At 38.7% G+C, this 25,742-nt stretch overlaps 1 protein-coding gene across 1 annotated transcript in view; it reads right to left on the bottom strand.

Annotated features, from left to right (window-relative positions):
- Positions 1-13,153, bottom strand: part of LOC101558146 (POU domain, class 6, transcription factor 2) — a 421,096-nt gene extending 407,943 nt beyond the window's left edge. Inside the window, exon 1 of the mRNA XM_055128556.1 lies at positions 12,895-13,153. Coding sequence (XP_054984531.1) covers positions 12,895-13,057 — 163 coding nt within the window. The 5' untranslated portion in view covers positions 13,058-13,153. The remainder of the gene's footprint in view (positions 1-12,894) is intronic.
- Positions 13,154-25,742: the final 12,589 nt, after the last annotated feature.

Below are 25,742 nucleotides of genomic sequence, written 5' to 3'. Positions count from 1 at the left end.
TTCATGGGACTCCGCCCTTCGGTGGATCCTCCTGCTGAAAGAGAATTAAGTCCTAGGAGAAGCATCCCCTAAGGGAAAGGAACCTTACCCTATTGATGGTGACCACACCTATGTGTACGCCCCAACACCCTCATGCTGTGGAGATTTAACTAGACTGTAAGAGTGGGTTGGGGGGCCAGATCCACAGATCGAGAGAGAGACTGGGAGCTGGGAGAGAAGCGGAGAGAGAGAATGAAATAAACTGATCGAGCAACCAGTCTGGCCTTCCTTCTGTCGCCTGCCCTCGACCGACAGCACACACAGCGGTTCCGGGGCACCGAACGCAGGCGGTGAGACAGAGCTGCCCGGAGAGCCCGCGAGTGTACTCGTGCCCCTCGGCGTTCCTTAGTTTTTTACACTGCTTCTCATCCCTCTACAAGTCTAAATGTTCTAGAACAAACTTTGGAGCAAATCATGACTACAAAGAACAAAGGGCGATCACCCCCAGAACCATTTGTTGGTCAAAAGGTCCCTAGGGGCTATTTCTTGCTAAGAGAAAAATGGGCAAATTTTAAGTCCCTGAAATGTTTTCTGTAGATTTTCTTAAAAGTTTCCAAAAAGGAATCAAATCCCTTCTAAAACTTGCAAGTTCCATTTGATTCTTGATAAATGGAGTGTAATTCAGAGTTGATTATATTTTTAGCACTCAAAAAAGTTCCACATGTGTGACCTTTTTCCAGATTCAAGACACCATAAGAAGTAAGCACCAATAACACCTAAATTTGGAGATAAGGCCTAAATTTAGAGATGGGAACCTACATGAGCTTCCAACATGCTACACACAACTTCAAGACAGTAAACAGTAGGAGCAGGCCCAAATCTGAACAGCTTTACTCCAAAGCCTTGATCTGCTACATTGTGTTATATGATGAACAAACCCGAGAATTAAAGAGGCTGGGAACAAATAGCTTGGGTATGTGCAGCCTCCTCCAGGGCTTCTTAAACTTTGTCCATTTGGACCCCTATTTGCCTGAGAATTTTTTTTTAATTTTGGGTCCACCTGGCGATGCTCAGGGGTTACTCCTGGCTCTGAACTCAGGAATTGCCTCTGGCAGTGCTCTGAGGACGGTATGGGATGCTGGACATGGAACCCAGGTCAGCCACTGCAAGGCAAGCGCCCTATCCACTGTACTATTGCTCTGGCCCCATTGCCTGAGAAATTTTTGTGGAACCCCAGGCATATAGATATATAAAATCAAACATTTAAGTGGCAATAAAACATAAATTTATTTTAAAACTACTTTTTAAAGAAGTAACAATGCTAAAAAGCACAATTTAAGAAGCTAAGGTCTTGCCTACTCTCCCTTTGAACATATCTAAGAAACAATGACAAAGAATGGCATTTGTGCTGCATAGTATAAGTACTGTACTCTATAAGAAAATGCTCTATTGTAATGTGTCCTGAAACATCCAATAATCCTTCATTTGTCCTTATTTTAGAGGGTATTAGTTTTTTCAAATACTTTGGCTTCAGGCCAATGAACATTACCTGAAATGTATAATTTTGAAGATTAAGGTTTCTTCAAAAGTCACAATAAATGAAGCAACAGAATATTAGTATGTAATTGTAGCTTGTGGGCCATGTGAGGGTTGAGTGATCATATCTTTTACACCTTACTCCAGGTAGTAGGTGGCTGGATTAGGTGATCAATTTTATCATGCATATATTATCTATTGCGTCCCTGAGGTAGAATCTAGCTCCATCACAGAGCAAGTGCTCACATATATTTGTTGAGTGGATGAATTTGCTACTGAATTTTGTCTACATTTGTAAAGTACTTACTATAGAAAAGACCTAGATCATAGATAGAAAAAAAATCACAGGTGTCCTCTATTATACCACACTGCAACTACATGTACACAGATATATGTGTATACCAATTTAGGTTTTAGTACATGAAGTAGAACAAAAATAAGAAAGTCTATTTCAAAATAGTTCACAGCAAAGAAAAGAAATATAGGAAATGGAGACTCAGAGAGTTGATGAAAATTCCCAGAAAAAGTAATTTCAAAGATTCAATATAGAAATGATCCCAGGATATCGTGGTTTTATTTTCATCAATTGTTTTATTTTGAGAGGAAGGACTGGTTCTTCTAACTTCTGTTAGATGTGCCCTCTGCCTACCAAAAAGAAAAAAGACATTTTTTTTTTTCAATTTGGTATGGCTTTGTGACTGTCAGAGAGCAATGGAGTAAATATGATGAGTTTTGACAGAAAATAATAATAATAATAATTTAAAAACATCTTTTATTCTTTAGTAGCCTCTCTGGAAAAAGGGCATATATACCAAAAAGGGCATTAAATGACACATATAATGGCATTGTAATTTCTAAAAGTAAAAAATGTTAAAAGTTTGATAACCATTGTAAAATACCTTTCCAATTACATTTATATTGAAATGTCACAACCTCTCCTTTATAAATTAATTAAATAAATGTTTTAAGTATTTAAAAAATAATTCCACATATATATTTATCTCCTCTGATAGATCCAGTTGTGGTAATTTTCTCTTTTGCAGGGAGTATTTCATTACAACAGCTAATTTCAGACATTGTTCCGCTAAAAGCATTAAATTATTTTTATGTTCACTTGTTAAATGTTCAACTATGGTCACATTAAAGAAAACAATTTCACCTTTCAGCCATCTATTTTTAAATTTTAATTCTTTTTTCTTGACTGTAAAAGTGTATTACCAAATAAACTGACAAAACATCTCAGCAACTAACATAAACGTGCAATTTTAATGCCTTCTAATCACACAAATCAATATGAGATTTTTGTGCTTGTGCATGACCTTCTTCAAATTATCCCCCCATTTTGGCTGAATCAGGACGAGTGTGGGCTATTTGATAAAAAACCCTAAGTGTGTGAAATAAGAGCCCTCGCCTCTTCCGCCAGACTCCTCTTGACAGAAAGATGATAGAAGCATCACGTCCCTTGGAGAGTAAATGCAAACTGACAAGAGATGAGCCTTTAGATGTTGAATATAATCTTGAATTGTGCTTGAAGTGTCTTATTATCTTGTCTTTTGATGTCTGAAGGGGTGGCTTATTGTTAGAAAAAGGAAAACCCTCGCTCATCTTTGCCATCTTTAAAAATTGTTTGGCCTTTAACAACTGCTTTTCCAACTAATGTCCATTTCTCCTGACAATAAATATGGCAGGTCGTCAGCAAGTGACAAACAATTTACTTTACATGCCACACTCTTATGGGTTTTGAGAACTCATGTGGAAGTGTATTTTAAAAAGCCCACAGAAATTAGCAGTATTACAAATGCTAAGCTGAGCTGTGCGCTTATATAATGATACGAAGTTACTTGTCATGGTTATTTCCTTTGGTTTCTGGTGTTCTATCTCTTGGTTGCCAGACTCAAAATGCAAGTTTTTATTTATCATCAACTCAAAATAGCCAGGGAAAGTGAAAAAGCAAGAGCCAAGCCTGACAGACTCCATCAGGGAAACACACATACATATTTCTAATACCCAGTGTGATATTCTAAACAGAATCTAAACAAAGATCTGATTTCAAAGTAGGATATCAGGAGCAACATTTGGTCCCTGGTCTCAGACCCACAAGCACTTGGAAATGTCTGCGGTCCTTCTCGCAGCCCCCATTCTTCCTAGCTACCATTTGTTTTGAGGTTTTCTTTTACCTTAAAAGTTTAATGATGTTCCCAGTCAATAGGATTCCTTAGCAGCTAAATCACAGTCATGCTTGGTTCTGTCACCCAGCCAGACTTTGTGAAAGCTTTCAAGATCTTTTCTCAGACCTCCGTCACTCTAAGAATCCATAAGAATTCTCCAAAGGACTATAAACTGTTACAGGGTTCAGGTTATTGGATCATTATAAAAACATATAGATACGCTGTAGATGACAAGACGGGCAGCCTCCAGTCCGTGCTAGTGCAACCAATTCAATGCCATCAGCAACTTCCAGCACTTTCTGGCTTTGGAGCAGGGAGCTGTTGGCACTAATCCCTTTGAAAACACGAAGCTTCATTTTTAATATTTTCTGATTGCCAGTATATTCTGGTCAATATTTTAGGAAATTACTACAAACATGAAATCGAATGGAAGAAGACTCCAAACTAAGCAAAGCCATAGGAATACACAGAAACGTGAAAGCTTTCTTAGGGAATTCTGAAAATTAAAACCTGCCTTAACATTAGTACTGAGAGGAAGGCAAGTTAACAGATGTCTAAAAACCATGCTGTAGGTCTCTTCCAAAAAAGTTTGTGGAAGTTTACCTACATCATAAGTAGATACTTGTTCTGATCATTACCCTGCCATAGATTATAGTGAATTATGTGGATGTAATTAAATGATTCCAATTGGCTGTTCATTTAAAAAATATTTCTTTCATGCTTTTTCTTTTTTCAAATTGTTTGTTTCCTTACTAATGTGCTTCTCTTTCATAGTATTTTGCTATAATAAATATGTCTGTTGAAAAAAATGGAGATTTGGAAAAGAGCAATTCATTCCACATATAACATCCATATCTGAACATTTTTTAAATGTAGGAAAATAGTCTTTTATTCTTGATTTTTTTATTCTCTTCTATCTTATTGCTATGTGGGAAAAAAGTCACTCCACAATAATTTTTCATATTTTAACCAATTTCTAAATGCTTTCATTTTAAAATCAAATGAAACCCCTAACATTTCTATAATAGTGATCATTTGCTTGGGCGGGCAATAAATAACCCGAAACCATAACTTTATAAACATAAATCATGCAATATTTATATCAAAAGACAAATCACCACATATTGGCCATCAAGAACTTCTAAAGTAAATTAAATCAATATTTTAATAGAAAATGTTTCAAATATTATTTTTTACTGTGCATCAACCACCCACTCTATCTTAATCTGTGTAATGGAAATGTGTATTCAAGCACACAAAATTTTTACTGAAATGTGAGATAAAAAATTGTTTAAAAGAAAATAACAAAGGTTTTATTGTAATTTAATATGTAATGTAATAATTTAATGTATAATTTAATAACTCACAAATAAACAAATATTTATCTTCCAATATTTAGAGTTGAGTTTTTCCTAGTTTGGACAAGTTTTGTATGCTTAAAAAATACATATCCTTAATAAATCAAACTGCAAAAACTAAAAAAATATCTTTGCTGTTTGCTGCTCAGATTCTGAGAACCCTCCTGTCTTTTATGTTACAGTGTGAAGAGTATCAAAGTGAATATACAAGTTGGATTATAAACCAACTATGTTCAAACTAATGCTATCATATAATTAGTTTCCCTTAATTGGTAAAGTAAAAACTTTGATAAGTCTTTCTGGAACCTTTTTATTAAAAGGATACATATTATTGGATGAAAATATGATGGGTTATTACAAACTAGCTTCTATTAATTTTACTATAGAGAAAATACGCACTACAAATTTAATAAGATGATCTGAAGCATCTAAACATGGAAAACAAAATATAGTTCATACCAATGTTATAACCATATAACATTGTATCATTGTACTTTCATACATAGTGCCTAAAGAAGAATACACAAGAAGCATAAATTAGGTAAAGAAGTAAGAAAATTAAAATTTTGTTTTTAAAACACTATTAATGTTTAAATATTGGTTATTATTGTCTTAATTGGAGGTTTTCTTATATTGGTAAACTAGAATAACAAGATTTTTTAAGTATATCAATATGTAAGACACTTATTGTTTTATAGATGAATATCAGGAAAACTTCTATGCAAGCAATATAAAACAGGATATTCATTAAATTGTTTCATGTTGGCTATGATGGGCATTTTATAAATATGCAAAACACTTTCATATCCATCCTCACAATCATGCTAGCTAAATTTGGAGGTTTTGGTGTTTAACTAACAATATTTTAGTCATTGCAATCAATGCAGATTTCATTGCAATATCCGATTTTTAAATGGTCTTCAATAGAGCAAACTATCAAGCACTTGGTTTTTTATACAATGATGCTGGCTTTTCTAACTGTGATCTTCTCACTTCTCCCTACATTTTCAAATAGTTTTGATAGCTATGAAGTATTCTAATAAAATAAGTTATTTAGCATTAGTTCTGTTATTTCAGGTGTTAATATCTGAATTTAAATCAAAACAGTAGATCTTGTCACATAAGAGACCTCAAAAACACTTTAGAATGAAAGTGTTCCTCTTAGTTAAGAAGAACTATTATTAGAAGTTTGACCACAGATTTTATTTCAAATTCTTAAGTAAAACATAGACATTAGTCAATATGCTAGGGTTTTAAAAAGAATCCTTTAACTTGAGAATGAGGTGTCCTGATCTAAGTGATTACGTGGTGTTTTAAAAATTATATAAGTATAATTTTAATGCTCACAAATAAAATCTAATTTCATTCTTATGAAAATGACAAACTTTCTTCACCTGAAAGGATTTTGTACTATTCTTTCTAACACCATATTTACATGAAAAACTTAGTCGTTTTCAGTTTAGTTGTCAATGGTGTCACACATAAAGTAATGATATCACTAAACTAGTACACCTTATTCCAATAGGACAGTTTGTGAAGGTTACTTTGAGAATCAGAACATGGAAATTTACATTTGAAGGCTGATTCAGATCAACACATTTAATAGACATCAGCAGAAGCTACTAGACAATTAAAATAAAATTTCTCAATTATGAATGCATTTCAATATAAATATCCTTGAAAGGTATTTCAAAGGAAAGTTCCTCATTGACAGATTTAGATCCTCATTTCAGGCTTAGAGCATGATAAGGTCAACGTGCAACTATAAAATATCATATTGAGACAAATTAAGCTAACCTATCTCCCTCTAAAAGAAGACAATTGAAAGAAGACACTTTTAAAAGGGTCAACATTTAAAAGTGGAATGAAGTGGCATTCATGAAAGCCACTCTGAACACACAAACAACAGGCAAGTAGAGCGCCTCAGAAGACAACAAACAAAAAAATCCCAGAGCCAAGTTGGATGTTAAAGAGAAATCCACCCGCTGGAGAATGGCGGCTGTCACCACATGGGCTTTCTCTAGCTACCTCTGCCTTTGGATATTTTTAAAAAATTTATTAACCTGACGGCAGGAAACTTTACACACATTGCCCCTTGACAGGGTGCCAGTTTGGTGTAAACACTTTGTTATCTTTTTCTTTAGCATAAAAAAAATCAAGACACATGTTAAGTGGAGTCAGGGAGCTATTTGGGCAAATAAGTCTGCCTCATCTGAGGCTCCTTGTTCACAGGGAAGAAAATAATCAGGACTGCATGCTCTCCCTTCTTCTTCACATCTACTATCTGTTTAATGTGTGAATGTATGATGTATTATTAATCCCCAAATATAAACCAGCAAGGTCACCAATCAAAGAAAGCACCGGCTCGCTCTGTTTACCGTCTACTAACAAGTAAGTCCACTTGACATAGTCACTTTGTTCTCATTTTTTTAAGGAAGACAAATTTTTATTGGGTCAGTTTGGGAAAAGAACAATGCTAGCTATAATGAAATCAGGTGATTGATAAAGAAGGCGATCTAGTAAAGAGCAGAGATGTGGGAGCTTGAATCTGAAATGCACCTCTATTTATTATGGCATAAAGTCAGCTAAGGTAACCACAAAAACGCTATCATGCCCCATAACCTTTAAGTCAGAAACATTCAAGACATCAAAAAGACTAAAGTGGGATCATTTAAATAGTGATAGTGCAGACTTGTGTAATTACTAATACTTTGCCTTCTTTCCAGTTATTTACAAGACCATTTATGACAGCAAAATAGAAGAATCACTGCAATCAAATAAAATAAAACTTGTAAAACGATATCAGCTATTTTATTTGCTATTCTGAACCACAAAGTAGCAGTGATTTAAAGCTTTCTGCCTTAAACAGAGATCCAACCTGAGCACCCCAGCCATGGCAGATAGACAAGAAAGCCCCCACTAAATATCATGAATCACATATTATGACTATCTTCCATTAAAGTGCTATTTAAACATGAGCAAAACTCAACAAATAAATGCAGTGAGAAGTTTGAACATCAGTACCAATTCATGTGAGCTTATTTTATTTCAAAGCTAACACATGAACGCTACTTAAAGAAGACACATTTATCAATGCTGTACTGCAATGGTTTTCTGGAGGGGAGGCGCTAAACTATATTTGACCAAACACAACCTTTCACTGCATTTTTTTTAAAGAAACAATTCAGTGCATGCCATTTCTTTTTAATATTAAGGAATGTGTTTAAATATGCATCCTCCTCAAAGAGCTTCATGGCATGGATGTGTTTAACTATTAAGCAATAAATGATTTTTGACAAATACATTAGCATATGGCCCACTTTCTTATACAATTATAAGTTTCTTTTGATTTCTCTTTATTGACGGTTTTGGCATATAATGGATAACTCAAATTATTTCATTGATTAAAATAGACTATTTTAGTGTTTTCCTACCATCTTCTGTGAAAATGCAATGAATTATCAGTTGCTATGACATAGAAACTTTTGAAAATATAAAAGCACCAGACATATTTTAAATGGATATATTACTCTAGGAAATTTTTCTCATTGCATCACAGCCAAATCCCTCTTGTCTTGTGTGCTGATTATTGGCCGTGGAATACTTTGTCATATTTTTAAAATTTCCAAGACACTCAAACCTTGCTGCATTCGCATAAAGTGATGAAGACAGCAATGTTCAGATGAAGCATTGCCTCCACTAAGCAGGAGGCAAGACGAGCCCCAGGTACCATCCCTAGAGTTGTCTTTGAAAACAACTCCATTACCGTAAATTTTAAACAAATCAAACTGCATGGCATTTAAAAAGAAAAAATCTTTATAGCACGTTTCCATGAGAAAGGTAGCAAAAGAAATGAGAAATTCCAGGGATGTAACATTTTCCAGAAAGGAGGAATCACTGTGCTCTCTACCCTCTTCCAAAAGCTCACAGATAGATGACTCTGGAAATACAAGTATTGCACACAATTTCTTTTTAACTTAGAAAAACACTGTATCATTAAAGAAATACTCACTCTTACAAATATTGCATACAATTTCTTTTTAACTTAGAAAAACACAGTACATTAAAGAAACCCAGCCATCAATTTTTATTTCAGATTCAGCATTTTTATGGCATCTGTTTGCTTCTGAACCCAAGGCCTCACAGCTGTGTGCCTCACACAGAGAACTAACTCAGCCACCCAAGGAAACTGAGACTTTATGAAAAGCAAGCATGGTTTAACTTGAAACAATAAAAATACTTCCAGGAGAAAAATGGTTAACAAATCATCTTTCCAATTTCAAACATATATGGGAGAAAATATGTAGGGCATATTTATGAGATTTCACTTCTTCGATGGGATTGTAGGAATAAACTTTAGTACAGAGATTTTCCTAGGGACGTATATCATTTTTATCTCTGTTGTAGCCATCTTCCTGACCAAGTTTTGATGTCACCATTTGAATTTTAGCATCCAACTTGACCGAATGTGGAACACTGAATTCTTGATGGACATAACTAAACCTGAAGCACCGCATTGACACCAGTGCTATAACTGTCACTATTCACAGCGACCTCTTTCCTTTGAGATTGCTTGCCAAAGGCCAGTTTAGAGAATGCTTTTGAATACGTGCATCACCAGTCACTTAATAAATGGCTGGCCCTGTGTGGCATCACTCATTTGATCACGCAACTGAAACAATTAGACACAGAGCCAGATTCTCTGATAATACCCCCTGACAAGCAAGTCTGTTCTCCTCCATCTGGTCCCCTACAGCTCAGAGCTTAGCATAATACAGTCACGACTAGAAAAGGAGAGTTACTCTACAGGCTTTACAAGAATAAATAATGCACCACTGAATGTTATCACTGGAAACTAGCTAACCACATGTTTCTCAATGAAATGTGGATTCATCTCTCCTAAGGGTACTTTAGTTTCCATGACTGTTCAAGTTAAGCAAAACATTACCTCGGATGTAATTACTTTATAAAACACAAGGGCCCTTTTCTGAACTTTCTACTTAGGCTGGCATATGGCTTCTAGTTTCTCCTTCTGGCTTTTGGGGCTGTTCAGAGCCCTGAAGCCTTCTGCACAGTATGTCTCCCTTTGGATGCAGTTAAGTGCAGAGGTGCAATTTAAGAAGAGGCATAAAAGGCCCACTGTTTCCTGGAATTTCCTTTGTTTATCCATAGAGGGCATCAGTATTAGCCTTTCTCCTGCAGTTTGGGCTGCAGGTGCCATACTGCGAGAGATACAGACTTGTCCTCTGGACTGCTAATCTGAACAAGAACGAGGGGGGTAGGAGGGAGGTGGGGAGTAGAGGGGAGAGAATAAGCCCCAAAGAAATCCATTTCTACCGAAATTTCCGGAACAATGAAAAACGGAGCCCTTCTTGTCCCTGCTGTTGGTTCATGTCTCTCCATGAAAGCAAACAAATCCAAATGCACATGGCCTGTCCTTCTCTGATCCTTTTTTACAGAAGCAGTATTTGAGAATTTAAGGTATATGATTATAAGAATGAGTGTTTAAGAGAGTATGTAAGAAAAAAATTATTACTTAGAGATTCACCTGGAGGATCATAATTATTGAGGAAAAATTTAATTATTCACTATCAATAGAGGACATAATCAAAACTACATATAAAGAGGTGAATATATTCATGTAAAATAAAATAATGATCCATTAAATTACCAGCCACTAACTATTGTCTAAGTTACTAAAAAATTGTGGGAGAGAACTACTCCATTAAATTTAGACATATAAACTAGAATTCCTAAGGCAAAGTCACAGTAATATTCAAAAGTGAAAATATAACTAACTGAATTGCTAAGGAAACTTTAAGAGTACAGCAGGATGCTTTTTTCCCATGTGATTTGTTCTCTCTCTCTCTCTCTCTCATATTGCCTCTAACTTTCTCTGAAGTTTCCAAAACTGTCTACTTAGCTCTTCTTTACCTAATATAAACATGAAAATATTCATATTGTGTTTAAGAACACTGTCAAAACCAAATAAAATTAAGGTAATTCATCAGGAATATTAAATATGATCCTTGTATCTTAAATGTAAGAAATATTAAGATATTAAATATTTCACTCTTACAAAATCAGAAGTTGAGAATTCCAATAAAGATGAGTACTTTCTAAATAAAACTATGGTTCTTTAGCTTACCCAATAAAGATTCTACTTAGATACATTTTTTAATAAAATTTTAATTCAAATTTCTCTGATCTGCTAGGATTGTTAAGCTTATTTCGCTATTTATGCCAATTAGTAAGAGGTAATATAGCACATCTAGAACCATTTTAGGCATTAGAAAATTCTAAATAAATGTTGAAAAACTGAATTAATATTCCTTGGGCTGTTCTGTTTAAAGCCACAGGTTGGAGTTATAATCTAACATCTATAAAATAAATTTATTTCCTTAAACGTATGCAAAGTTAAGGGAAAAGTTAAAGTTAATTCACTCTTGAAATGTAAACATACTAAATATTTGTATACTGAACATCAAAGACTTTCTAATTCCTATTCATTATAATTTGATCTGACTTTTTTCACTAACCCTGAAGTGAAATGAGTATTTTAAAGCATGACTTCATATGACGGATAGGAGACTACAACCAAATATTTCTTTAGAATAAAAATGATTTAAAAATTTCAATGTCTAAGTTTTGAAAATTCATGTAAAAAAGGCGAAATTGCTGCTTTTCAAAGAAAGGGTAATGCGACAAATCTCCTGGAAACTAATCCGTTAAACTCTTACATATAAAACAATATTATATCAATGAAAGATCTAAAAGAAAGTTGCTCAGCAATACCCCTGTAATATTTAATTGTGAGCACTGAAAATTAGAGACAAGTTCCTCTGTTGAAGCTGCTCTAGAGTTGCCAAACTGTCAAAGCAGCTTTCTTTCCATCACTAAGTCTGTCTTTCCATTGAATGAATGACTTTCTAAGAATACACTCTATGCATTCTTAGAAATGTTGCTTCAGTTTGAAGTTGAAGCACTTGATTATTTTTTTGCCATCAGGCAGGCGTCTTGATAGATAATAGATAGAGAAACAATTAACAGGTGAGTGTATATTATATATAAGAATCTTGGGGTGTATTTCAATTCTAGGCACACATATACATGCGTGATGACTTGAAAGTAATTACAAGCAAATGTTGGGGGCAACTGTTTGGACAACCTAATGCTACTCTGTCCCACAAAGTGCTTCTCCAGCACAGCCATCTATCACCAGCAGTGCCCCCTCCCTGATCAGAGCTCACAGTTGCCGAGTTGGCTTACAGGGTGTCATCTGTTTGAATGACAGATGTCTTTGCTGGAGTGGCACTCAGCTTACTCCTGTTTTGTTTGGGAAACAAAGATTCCTAAAAGGTCCTCGGGAGTCGTCAGCCTCCGGAGGAGCTCAAACGTGTCAAAGGGGAGAGGGACAAGGGCGAGGAATGGGGCAAGAGCCTGTTTTCTGCTTGCTGTCTGTTTTCAAAGAGACTCCTTCTAACTGTGCTCTCCAGACGCGATTCCTCCGAGCACTGCCCGCGGCCACCTTTGTTTACCTGAAGACTTGCAAGCTATTCCCCAGCTCCCCTTCCCATCTTCCCGGACAGATAATAACTCTGGACTCTCCTTCCCCTTAACAAAAGGCTGCGGAGCCCCCCGAAACCGAGTCGATACTCATTCAATAACGCTGCCCAGTGCTCGGCGCGGCTCTGCGTCCCCGGTCCCCGTGGCCACCCCCGCGGCCCGCAGTCGGGTCCAGCCGGGTCCAGCGGGGGCTGCTCGGGCGCCTCCGGGGGAGGAAGTTCCCGGTCGGGAAAAGTTTAGCGGAGCCGCGGGCCGGCCCGGGGGGCTCCGGCGCGCGCGGGACTCACCGGGGCGCGCGCGGGGGGCGTCCTCGCCGTCCTCGGGGTCCGCGGGTGCGGCCAGGGGCTCGCTTGGCTCCTCGGGGGGCGCGGCCGCGTCCTCCCCGCTCGGCTCCGCGTTCATCTCGGTGGGCGCCGCCGGCCAGGGCTTACGGACGTGTCCGGCTATCATCGGGTCCTGCTGGGCAGAGGGCAGGAGAGTGGCCGCTGAGCGCGCGTCCCGCCGCCCCCCGCCCGCCAGCCGGGATGCCCACCCCGCCCGAGCCGCGGCCGGGAGGCAGGAGCATCCGCCGGGAGGGGCAGGGCGGGAAGAACTTCTGTAGAGCAGCCTCGGCCGCGCCGCTTAATTGTGGGATGTGCTTTTGTGTGGACGTTTTTACACCTTGTTCTGCTTTAATGCAGCAGGAAAAAAATTAGAAAGGGTTGGGCTTGCACTCCGGCAACTGAGCATCGAGAGGGGGGCCGGGCTGTTATTCCAGGCTGCCCTCTCCCCGGGGGAGAAGCAATTAGACCCAATCCCGAGACAGGAAAGGGATAAGGGGCAGAGGAGAAGGGCTGGGGAGCTCCTATGTAAATTCTCCAGAGCACCCTCACAAGTTGATTTCTCTCGCCTCAGTTTGGGGACAGAAACTGACCCCCAAATCAAATGAACATTTTCAGGCAAGCACTACACAACTAAATAAATGAAACTCGCTTTAAAAATCGTTCAAGGAATTGAAAAAATACTTACAAACGGTGTTCAATAAATCAGATACCTCTTATGCCCAAACATTAATGAAAAAGAAGGGGGAGGCTCCAAAAAAAGACAAACTTTCCCCCTTATGATGTAAATGTTCTTTATCTTCAGCTCATGAGGAGGGCGTTTCAGGATTAAAAATATTTCCCAAGTGTAGTCTTTGATTCCATTGTCAAACTAAGGGGCATAATTTTGTTTGGCCACAGATATTGAGGCTGAAAGGTAAGAAGAGCAAGAAATGCCCTTTTGGAGTTCTGTGGGAGGTATTTATTGCCAACTTCATGCCCAAATGGTTCCTGAGCAGGAAACAGGTGACCAGCGCCTGAGCAGGTGGGCAGACACGGTCTCCCGGCCCGTCATTACATTGGTCGCCGTATGTCTGTGGTTATTTTTTTAATGTATTCATGCCTGAAAAGTGAATTTGATATGACACATGATAATCTATGAAAATGTTAATCAATACAAATAGTTTAAGCTGTCATCAAATGCACTTCTTTAGTCAATACTCATACCACTGAAAACAATGTCACTTCACCAGGGCTTAATTTGCACAGCACTTAAATATTGGCCTCCGTGCATCAATGCATTTCGTCTTCAAATACTGTAGGTAAACACATTTTCTCCCTATTTAAGGCTGAAGCACTCAGCACGCATTTAGCTGAGCCGAATCCTCCCTTTTGAATACCTTGATAGGTCCACTGGAGGGCAAAATTAATACTTAATTGAATCTCACAGTCATCAAAATAATCAATACTTTTTTATTATTTATTCTTTACAGTCTGTTGACTGTTTCAGACCTCTGAGGGAATGGTGGAAAGGATTCATGGCTCTGAAACACTGTCATTTAACAAGGTAATTTTCAGTGGGGCATTAGGGGTTGTGAAACATATAATAAAACAAAAATGGTGGCTTATAATAGGAAGAAAGAAAAGAATTATATTTCTGCCATCTAACAAAACAGGATAAATAAAAAAAAGCAAGTGCAGAAAGAGAGCGAGAAAGGAGGGGGTGAGGGAGAGAGAAAGACTTGCTTTTGAAGGGTTTTATCATATCAAGAGCAGAGGCGAGCTTCATAATGCTGACATTTCTCATCCTGACAATCCTAAACAAGTGGAAAGGATGAGATCGCAGATATCATCTTTCATCACATTCCCCAGCTTAAGAACCAACATGACAGCTCCTCTCCCCTTTACACTGTTAATTACTAAATAAAATACTGCTCTCTGTCAGCATCAGATTATTGCAGATAGCAACCACAAACATTGCTCCATTGTTTTCCCTCTCTGAAACAGTGATACCTACCTTGAACTCTTTAGAAAATAGATTAAGCTTGTCTCACCATATTGTAAATATTTGAAATATAGTCAATGTAATCAATGTGGTCGATTCACAGTATTGTCAGCCTGAATTTGCCGGTGATGGACTGGCATTTAATTTACTATGCTTGGTTGCCTTGATTTGGAAACCTTAACATGGGTGGTGGGGAGAAATAAGCTGAGGGAAAAGGAGACAGAAAATACTCAAAATGCCCCCCCCCAAGTTTCTTCCCCAGCTATGTAAGAAAGAATGCACGTTTGGGTTCTTTTGATTCAATTAATGGACCCCAGTTGCATAGGGAAGAAAATGCTGCTTTAGAACATGGTTCCGATACATACATTCCTCACAGGAAAGAAAGAGCCCAAGGTTCAATTTTAGCACATTCTCTTTATTTGATAAAACAGGTTGACTTCTCAGTTATCTCTCAAACCTAACGTTATGGGCACATCTTGTGCCTTCGCATGCTGCCTCTGCAGCCGATTTGCCCATTGAGTCTTTTTAAAAGTCATATTCACAATTAGCCAATGCTAAGAATGGTAATACCTTCAACACAAGCCCAAAAGCAGTTATAACAATATTAGTGATGGTCTGAATAGATTTAAAAATATTCTATGCTTGTTTTATTTGTCAGTGGTCAAAATGAACCCCAAATCACATAGAGGTGCTGAAGTGCAGCTGCCAAGTTCAAGTGCACTTAAATCTTTAAGATGTTTAGTCTTGTTGATGTGTGTAAAGCATGTGCTTACAGATGGTATATATTCACTGACCATTACCACTTTTTAAATTACTTTTATGTAGCTCATACATGGCTAGGTTTCCAACTAGTGCCTCTGAATGACTTGAGTATAGAAAGTCTGTAAGTTTGCCCTTCAAGTACTCATTTGATTTTCATCTTACAAAATACTTTACATTTCCATAATATAAATGTGTGTGCATGTGTGTGCATGTGTGTGCATGACAAGGTTCAACAGCAAAATCCACAGTAAGGCAGAGAGAAAAAAAGAGAGCTTTTTATCACAGCTGTAGCCTCTGGGAGGGGTCCATTGGAAAAATGTGTCACAAGCAGTAACCACTGAGTACAGCATTATAAGTGATGGGGGAGTTTCTCTTTCAAGCAACACTCTTGGAAGACATCTCTCCCTGCTAAAAGCAATGGCAGTCTGTAAATCCTTTCTACCAGAGTGAAGAAAGGATTTTGTGAGAATGTAAGAGAGCAACTTCAACATGTATAAGGATCTCTGCAGCAGCCAACAGGAACGAAATAGCTGGTGCGAGTGAAAAATAGAACTGGTAAAGAATCCTTACTTGAAAATGTGAAATAGGAGAAATAGAGCTCCTGTAAGAGAGCAACATAGAATGACATGTGGCAGAGATGCCTCCAGACTTCATGTCAGGCTGTCTTAATTGAGGTTAACTCAGAGCGGGGCAAGTGAGTTTCCCTCCCTGCCCCACCAGAGCCCCGGCAGCAGAAAACCTCCAGAACTCAATGGTCACCATACTTCATGGCTGCTCTCCACAGGCTCAGAAAAGCCTCACCTATGAGTGAATCTGCTATATAATAGTATTCTAAATTTTAGAATTCCTGGAGCAAGCGGCCACATTTGTGGTCGTGCAATCTCTCATATTCTATACCACTGATGTACCAAGAGTAGCACACAACATTTGATAAGGTAAACTCATCTACTTTAAAAAGCAGAACACAACCAACCTCATGGGGGGGAATATATATGTATATATTTCATATATATATATATATATATAAAAGCACACAGACTCAACCTTTAACAAACATGTTAATATCCTCTTATACAAGGACTTAATGATTCTAGGGTAAAATACAACAATCTTCACACACTTTCCTCTAAGGAAACTTTATTGGACCATTTTTATCAGATTATTCATAGCAAGCAATACATAATTAATTGTTTCAGTTCTGTTTTGGTGGACATGGTTTGGGATTTGGGGAGAAAATATTTGAAATATGGTGGTGGGAAGGTGCAATGGAGGTAGGATTGGTGTTTGAATATTAAATGTAATGAATTATTGTGAATAACTTTATAAAAATAAAAGAAAAAATAAAATGTGAAATAGTTACAATTATAGTCAAAGAAGTCGCAGTTCTCTTGCAATTTGTTCATCAACCCTGATAGAAGATTGTCACTAGCGTGTGCAAGGGTGGGGCATGGCAAGGTCAGCAGAGATGCAGAGCCACATGGCGAGAACAGGTGAAGCAGGAGAGGTAGTTTTCATTAGCAAAATCTTGACCAAACTTTCACTGTGTCATGAAATAAAAACATTGCAGTCAAATTCAGAACTACACAATGATTGGGGGCCTCGAGACAGTGCAGTGGAAAGGGCACTTGTGCTCCATGCGGCTGACTTGGAGTTTATCCCCAGCACCAAGTATGGTCCTCCCCAGCCCTTCAGAAGTCATTCCTGAGTGCAGATTTGGGGGTAACCACTGAGCACTGCTGGATGTTGCCAAAAAACAAAGAAAAAAAAACAAGAACTACACAATAATTGTTTAAATCTTCTCCGGGCATTGTTAATTTAAAAGAAGAAAAATATTTCATTTATTGATCATCTTTACTATGTATGTGCTTTATTTATTGTGTTTGTTTCTAGGCCACACTCAGCAGTACTCAGGCTTATCTCTGTCTCTGTGCTCAGGGACCAATCCTGGTGAGGTTTGGAGACCCCGTGTGGTGCTGGAGATTGAGCCTGAGACAGATGTATGCGAAGCAAGTGCACTACCTGCTCTACCATTGCTCTGGTACTATCAATACATACAGCCGCCCAGATTGTTGGAGGCTTAAAGTCACTGCATGAAGTTATAATTTGAATCTTCATGGATTATTGTCCAAAATTCAGAGTCTGTTTAGGCTTTTTAGTTCATAGGGTCTAGAGACGAAAAAGGGCCTCCTGGACAAGGAACCTATGACATTTCCCAGAACTTGGATTACAAACTATGAAGGCTGTCTAAGGCTAAACCAGTGACTCCCAGAACATGCTGCGATAGCTCCCTTCAGATTCTGGAGCAACATGCTTCCCCATGCAACACTGCTTGGTGAGCCATGGGGCAATAGAGTGTGGCAGTGTCTGATACGCAGGCCTCACTCATATGCTCAGTCTCCAATAAACATAGCAAGTCACTTAAACCCTTTTATTCTCACATTTCTCATCTGGAACATAAAAAGATGATAATAATGTAGCATTTCCCAAAGCCCATTCCACAAAAGAAAGCTTATCCTAAATGATGTTCTACAATAAAAGAGTTTTGAAGTCATACCCATATAATGCATCGGAAGAGTCTAGCAGAACCAAAAACAATTCAACTCTATCTAAGACTTTCCCAAATTACTTGACACTGGAAGACCCCTTCCTTATCATATTAACTGTATTATCTAATGAATCTTGTGGTTTTCAAAACTCATATTAGAATGTACAGATAATATAAATTATGTGGTGAAATTACAGCACTAATTTTAATGATTCCACATTAACTGACTAGAAGGTCTCAATGAGTATACATATGTTCAGTGTTTTATAACTTTTTAATAACTTTGCTTAATAATATTCTTCAATTTATAACCATTATAAACAATAGCATGCACAAATTGTACATTCTTATTCTATCACTGTCACTGTCATCCCATTGCTCATCGATTTGCTCAAGCGGGCACCAGTAACATCTCCATTGTGAGACTTGTTGTTACTGTTTTTGGCATATCGAATATGCCATGGGTAGCTTGCCAGGCTCTGCCGTGCAGGTGAGATACTCTTGGTAGCTTGCTGAGCTCTCTGAGAGGGGCGAAGGAATCAAACCCAGGTTGGCTGTGTGCAAGGTGAATGCCCTACCCACTACACTATTGCTCCAGCCCTTTATTCTATCATAATATACAAATTTTGGATTTCCTTTCAAGTAGTTTTAAATAACGATGGCCCATGAATATATCTGTTGTAAGATCTTTATCTGAAAATCAGATCTAGGGAGAAAAGAATTCAAGTTGAGCTGTAACTTAGCTATCAAAAATAATATTAAAATATAACGATAAAATTCAGCTAAAAGCTTTCAATAAATTAACTAACAGAGTTTTTAAACATGATCACTTAGTCAGAGACTAAAGAAAAATAATTATTAACTCAGCAAAGCACCCATGTCCAGGTGCAGCCTCATGCTGAAATACTGTTCCTGCTAAAATTAGCTTGAACTGGGCCCAGCATATTTTTACGTACATGCACACCAGCTATAAAACAGGTTACCAGAACAGTTTCGAGGGAAATGCAAATAAAGTAGGCTGGCTTCAAAAGTCCAAAGAAACAATTCATTTAGTTGCAAAGCATCAGTGTATGACAAAGTTATACTCAAGAGATCTATTTGCATAATTCAATAGAAAAGTTTTATTCATTATAAAAATGTGTTAGATGCCCTTTAAAATGATATGTTTCACTTTAAGGTAGAAGGTGGAAAAATTGCCTTTAACCAATTTAAGATGCAAACATAGTATTAAATTTGTATTTAATTTTCACCTCTGTAAACTGGTAGAACCAAAAATTGGGGTGGGGCCAGAAAAACAAAGCAGTATCAAAGATCAAATAGAGGGAAAAAATACTAAACCTTAGTCAGTGTGTTGGGAGGGGGAGGGAGGGCAGGGAAGCAGGGGAGAAAACTGTAAATGAAAATTATATTACCTTATTCATGAGAAAAAATACTTTTGTCTTATTTTTTCCAATACCAAATATTTTAATAGATTAGTTCCCAACATATATACTACATGAAAGAATGTTTTCCCTAAAAATTACAAAGTATTTATAGTTAATATTTTCTCCTGTTATCAATAACATTTAAAAATATCTAGGGCTGGAGCTATTGCAGTGGGTAGGACTTTTGCTTTGCACGCGGTTGAAATGGTTTGATCCTGGTGCTCCACATGGTTCCCCGAACCCCACCAGGGGTTTCCGCTGAGGGAAGGACTGGGAGTACAGAGCAGAGTCAGATATGGCCCCAAAACAAACCAAAAAAGACATTCTATTTGAGTTGGAAATTAGAGCAAAGTTTATTTCTATTAGTTTTATCATATTGATACAAGTATATAGAGTATTTTTTTTAATTTTAGAAGTCAGTGAAAAACAATGTAAATTAAAACACCATGAATTCACTTACCACTGATTGTTTTATTATAAATGTGTTTTCTTCAACTGCAGCCTAAGCATAGAGCCAGGAGTAACCCCTGAGCATTGCCACAAGGCTTAGTCCAAAACCAAAACAAAAAAAAGAACTAACAAGCAAAGTGTGTTTAGTGAAAATCTATGTAAGGCATAGATATTTTTGGTCTCAGAGCCTACTTTTATTTATAAGTTGGCAAGATTTGGAGGTTATACCATCACATCATCCATCTCTAATAATTACTATTATCAACTAAAAATAACTCAGCCTTACACATGCAAAATTTGGTTTAGACACAGCTCACTAAACTAGGAGTATGTCCACAAGTCAGATGAATTCTATATGAGGGTGCACTGCAGAGTGAAATAGGGCCAAAGATCCCATGCTCAGAAGATGTCTGGGCCAAAGTTGACTGCTCATCCACCAACGCTCAGACTTTATCTGATGAATATTTTGTTCAGGTAAATGTAAAGAACTATCTAGAAAGGATGCACTATAACTACAAAATGTTTCTTTTGCTTTGGTATCAAAGGATAGTATTTCATAAAAATCAAGTGTGAAGATACAGGCACCATTTATGAATCTCTTACATTTTTGTTGAACTTAGGATAAGTGTACAATCTTCTTCACCTCTGTCAGTGCCTAGGATCTTGGCCTCTCTCCAAGACCCATCTACCTTGAGGACCATGAACTCTTGCAACACAAGAATGAAAACATCAGACACAAATAGCAAACACTAAGCAAAACAGCTCTTCAACGCCAACCTGTAGGTTGAAATAACAACATGGCAATCTAATAGGATTCCATCAGTCCTGGACTTCCGTGAAGCATCCAGTGAGCATGTAAGCACGGCTCCTCGAGCTCATCACCTTCAACATCTATAGTCCATTGCCCCTTAAAGGTTCAAGTGACTGGATGGGTGATACTTCATGTATACTTATGTAAGAATAAAGAGAGACAGTGGTATTGACAACCTAATAACACAATCAATTCAATTTCTGCTGCCTTTGTGAAAAAGCTCAATACAAGTTCAATCCAGACTCATCTAGAACTGGTCATTTGGTAATGTGGTTATACAGACATATTGATACTGTGGGCACATACCCTATATTCATACATTCCTCCTAATCTGATGTCTCAAATAGGCATCAAGGCTTAATCAAATGTAACTCAGGTTAAAGTGAACTTGCCTTTAGTGATTTGACTGTACAGTTACTTAGGCATTACTACAAAAGTTTACTTTCTAGCAAAAAATAAAGTTTAAAATTCCAGCAGAGATAATTAATTTGTGTCTTTGGGTACACACACGCATACACAAAATCTTAGCATTTGTAAATTTTTCTGAAAGTGGACAACAAAGTCAGTTCTCAGACTGGAAGGCCTCATCCAATCTCTAGTGTCAAGGTTTTTAAACCAAACCCTGAACTGAGTAACTCTTAGCTTTTTTGGTACCTACCTTAGGTCTTCAAAGGCAGGTGGGGCACCAGACCAGGGAAGTGTCTCAGTGTTAGAGCCCCTGCCTTGTATGCATGAGGATCAACAAAGGGAGACAGACAAGAGCATCTCTCATGATTGCTAACATTGTATCAGCATCTCCGACTTATTGGATAAAGAATCATCAAAGTATTAAAAAAAATTTTTTATAAGTCTATAATATTTCTTTGTGGAGCTGAACAGCTAGCACTGGGGTTAAGGCACTTACCTTCCACACAGCTGACTCTGGTTCTATTGCTGGCACTGAATATGTTCCCCCCAGCATCAGTAGGAGTGATACTTGAGAAAGTGCCAAGAGTAGGTCTCGAGCACTGCCAGGTGTGGCCAAAACTTCCTGCCTCCTATATAATACTCATTTGCGATGCATCACAAATGCAATAAAATTAAGAATACCTAAGCATTGGAATCTGCACTGAGATGCTGCAGTCTTCTGCAAGCAAGTGTCTCATAATTTCCCCAAACTGCGCATTGTGTCAAAATAGACTCTTGATAAATGTGTTTTGATTGATTGTTAGAATGAAAGAAATGGAGGGAAGGAGTGTGGGGCCGGAGTGAAGAAGGGAGAATGAAAAATTAAGGGCAAACCTGCCTTGGTTGTAATTTTGAATATTTAAAGTTCATTTAAGATACCTGAAATACACAAAAGAAAACTATGACCCCTCACCTGACTCTCTCACCTGCCTGGCACTGCTGCCTCTTATCATTCTCACAAATTTGCTTCGAGGAATAAGCACCTTATTAGCTTCAAGGAATAATACACCTTATGTATTTATTTTTGGTCTTTCTTTTTTGTTATTGTTTTTGTTTTTGCTTTGGACCACACCTGGTGTTGCTCAGGGCTCAGCCCCAACTCTGCACTTGGGAGTTGCTCTGGCAGTGCTTGAGGGATCACATGGGACACAGAGGACAGAACCCAGGTCAGCTGCGTGCAAGGAAAGCAGCCCTACCCGCTGTGCTGTCACTACGGCCAGGCCACCGGGCTGCTTCGATTTATAATAAGACAAAATGAATAGGAGAAAAGCTCCCACTGACTGGGGAAGGTTGAGGGATGGTCAGGTGAAGCTCAACTCCAGAGCCAGAGAGACCGCTCAGCACAGTTGGGGTGCCTGAGAGTTCAGGGTCTCAGCCTCAAAGTTCTGCTGGCTCTGTCTTCTTTATTTTTATTTTTATGCCACCCCCAGTGATGCTCAGGACTTACTCCTGGCTCTGTATTCAGGGGTGCCAGGGATCAAACCAGGGCCAGCTGCATGCAAAACACGTGTCATACCACCCAGTGGAACTCCGTTGATTTCTCTCGCCCTCTGGTGCCCTCCTGTTCAACCTAAAGGAATCTCCCTCTCACCAAAAGGAGGCACACAACTAAATCTCATTCTCAGCACTCTCATGCCGCAATTGAATAATCTCCACACAAGGCACATTCTAAATAGTCCATCACATGAAATCATGAAATTTTCTTATAAGTGGATGGCCATGGAGAGTGTCATGCTAAGTGAAATGAGTCAGAAAGAGAGGGACAGACATAGAATGACTGCATTCATTTGTGGAATATAAAGTAATATGAGACTAACACCCAATGACAGTAGAGACAAGGGCCAGGAATATTGTTCCATGGTTGAAAGCCTGCCTCATGAGCTGGGGGAGAAGGCAGTTGGGATAGAGAAGGGATCACTAAGTCAGTGATTGTTGGGGGAATCATTCAGGATGCAAGATGTGTACTGAAAGTTGATAAAGGACCAAACATGATGGCCTCTCAGTATCTGTATTGCAAACCATAATGCCCAAAAGTAAAGAGAGAGAGAGAGTAAGAAGGAAATTGTCTGCCACAGAGGCAAGGGGAGAGAATGGGTGGGATGGCGGGAGGGATACTGGGGACATTGGTGGTGGAAAATGTACACTGGTGGAGGATTGGGTATTCGATCACTGTATGACTGAAATTCAATCATGAAAGCTTTGTAACTGTATTTCACGGTGATTCAGTTTTTAAAAAGGAAAAGAAAAAAAAGTCCATCACAGCTGTTTTAATTCTAATTTTTCTCGGAGACAAATAGTCATTTAACTGGACAATCCATTACAGATAAACTAGGTCTGATTCTACCCTACCCCTCCCATTCTAAAGCACAAAAGACCTAAAGTGAAAAAGAAAAAACTTTGTTTCAAAACATTTCCTGTTTCCTTTCCTTTCAAATTTCCATAAGTAAATAGAGAAATCCATTCTGCCCCCTGCTGACAGCGTTACTAAAAATTCAGTTTTAACCCTCCTGGTTCCCACAGCTCTCTCTGAACTGGCTGGGAGCCCTGCTTCCCACACAGCACAACCTAACTCTCTACCAGCCACGGGGCAGGGATGGCACCACACGGGGTAGCATGTGCCTTTACATACCTGCACCAGGGAACACACTGGGCCTATTGTCTGGCATGTGGCAATGCTCCAAGGGTTGCTGGTGCATTGTGCAGCTCTTCCTTGGCTTAGCAGAGGCTGACTCTGACCAGACTCACTAATCATGGGAAACGGGGGCGGCAGAGCCTCAGGTAAGCTTCTGGGCACCTTCTCTTCATCCCTGGGCCCAAACCTCACAATATGTCTGAGACTTACTTAACCTGAGAATAAAATGGGAGTAATGATTGTACAGGCTTTGTGCGATCATCTGACAAATTAAAAAAGTAATTTACAAATATTGCTGGGACACAGATAGAGAAGGGAATACCAGGTAAAGTGTGATTGGAGGACCCGCTTGGGATGGGAGATGCTTGCTGAAAGTAGACTATAGATCAAACACGATGGCCACTCAATACCTCTATTGCAAACCACAACACCCACAGGGGAGAGAGAACAAAAGGGAATGCCCTGCAACAGAGTCGGTGGGGTGGGGGGATGGGATGGGGTGGTGGGAGGGATACTGAGTTATCAGGGGGTGGACAATGGGCACTGGTGGAGGGATGGTTACTCGAGTATTGTATGACTGAAACGCAAGCATGAAAGTGTAACTGTACCTCATGGTGATTCACTAATAAAAAATTAAAAAAACAAATATTGCTTGGAACAGGTGACTGCATTGATGGATAATCTGCTTTGTGTCTATCTTATAGAAAAGCCATCAGACTTCAAAGGCATTCTTGACTCACTTTGCTAGAAGTAGCACCTGTCACAGCTGCTCTTATTCCAAATACGAGGACTGCACTTGGTACATAATAGGCCCTCATTAAATCTCTAGTGAATTTACTTATGATTCACTTTCTTCTGTATCATGAAAGGCTAAAAAATAATTTTTGAGGGGCTGGAGTGACAGTACAGTGAGTACGGTGCTTGCCTTGCACGCAGCTAACCTGGGTTTGATCCTCAGCATCGGTTCTGGTCCTTTGAGCACCACCAGGAATAATTACTAAGTAACCTCTGAGCATCATCAGGTGGGCATCCCAAAAACCAAACCAAACCAACAAAAAAGTTAAGGTTTTTGAAAGTAGATTATTTCAAAGGGTTTTTGTTGTTTTGTTTATTTTGTGTTAGGGGGGTTCACACCGCACTATGCCCAGAGCTTACTGCTGGCTATGTACTCAGGAATCACTCCTGGCATTGCTCAGAATTGAGTCTCACTCAAGAAGAATCCTCACCCCTGTGCTATCTCTCCCACCCTATTTGAAAGGGTTTTAAGAAAGAATTTGCCTTTTAAATCCTAAGACTCATGTAAGAACCTATCAGAGGGCTGTTGGTGCATAGAATTGCATCCATAAATTTGGAATCTTGATTTTGGTTCGTTTTCCACAGTTTGTGGAGTCATATTTTCTAAGGGACTTCCTTCTACTTCTGTTCAAAATGACATTGCCTAATTGATTTTGCCAATTCATGTTTTCCTTCCTCTGCTCTCAAACTGCTGCCCTAAGAGCTGGAAACTAAGAGCGAAGGTTGCTAGGGTGTTACTTCCTGTCTTCCTGTGGCAGTTGGAAAGCTCTCTCCAGCCGCATCAGCTCCTGTGAGGTGTCCTCTCACTCTCTGCTTTGGGTCTGGACACAGCAATGCCTGGCCCAGCCGCTCGAGTTCCCTCCCTCTCCCATAATCCACTCTCCTTTAATATTCCAAGGATGACCCTTGACTGTCCTTTGAATGCCGCTGCAATTCAAAAGGCTCCTGAGCTTTTAAGACTCGCA

The sequence above is a fragment of the Sorex araneus genome, chromosome 1 (assembly GCF_027595985.1).
Source record: "Sorex araneus isolate mSorAra2 chromosome 1, mSorAra2.pri, whole genome shotgun sequence".
Taxonomy (NCBI): domain Eukaryota; kingdom Metazoa; phylum Chordata; class Mammalia; order Eulipotyphla; family Soricidae; genus Sorex; species Sorex araneus.
Note: the sequence above shows the minus strand (reverse complement) of the source record. Positions and strands in the feature narration are given on the sequence as shown.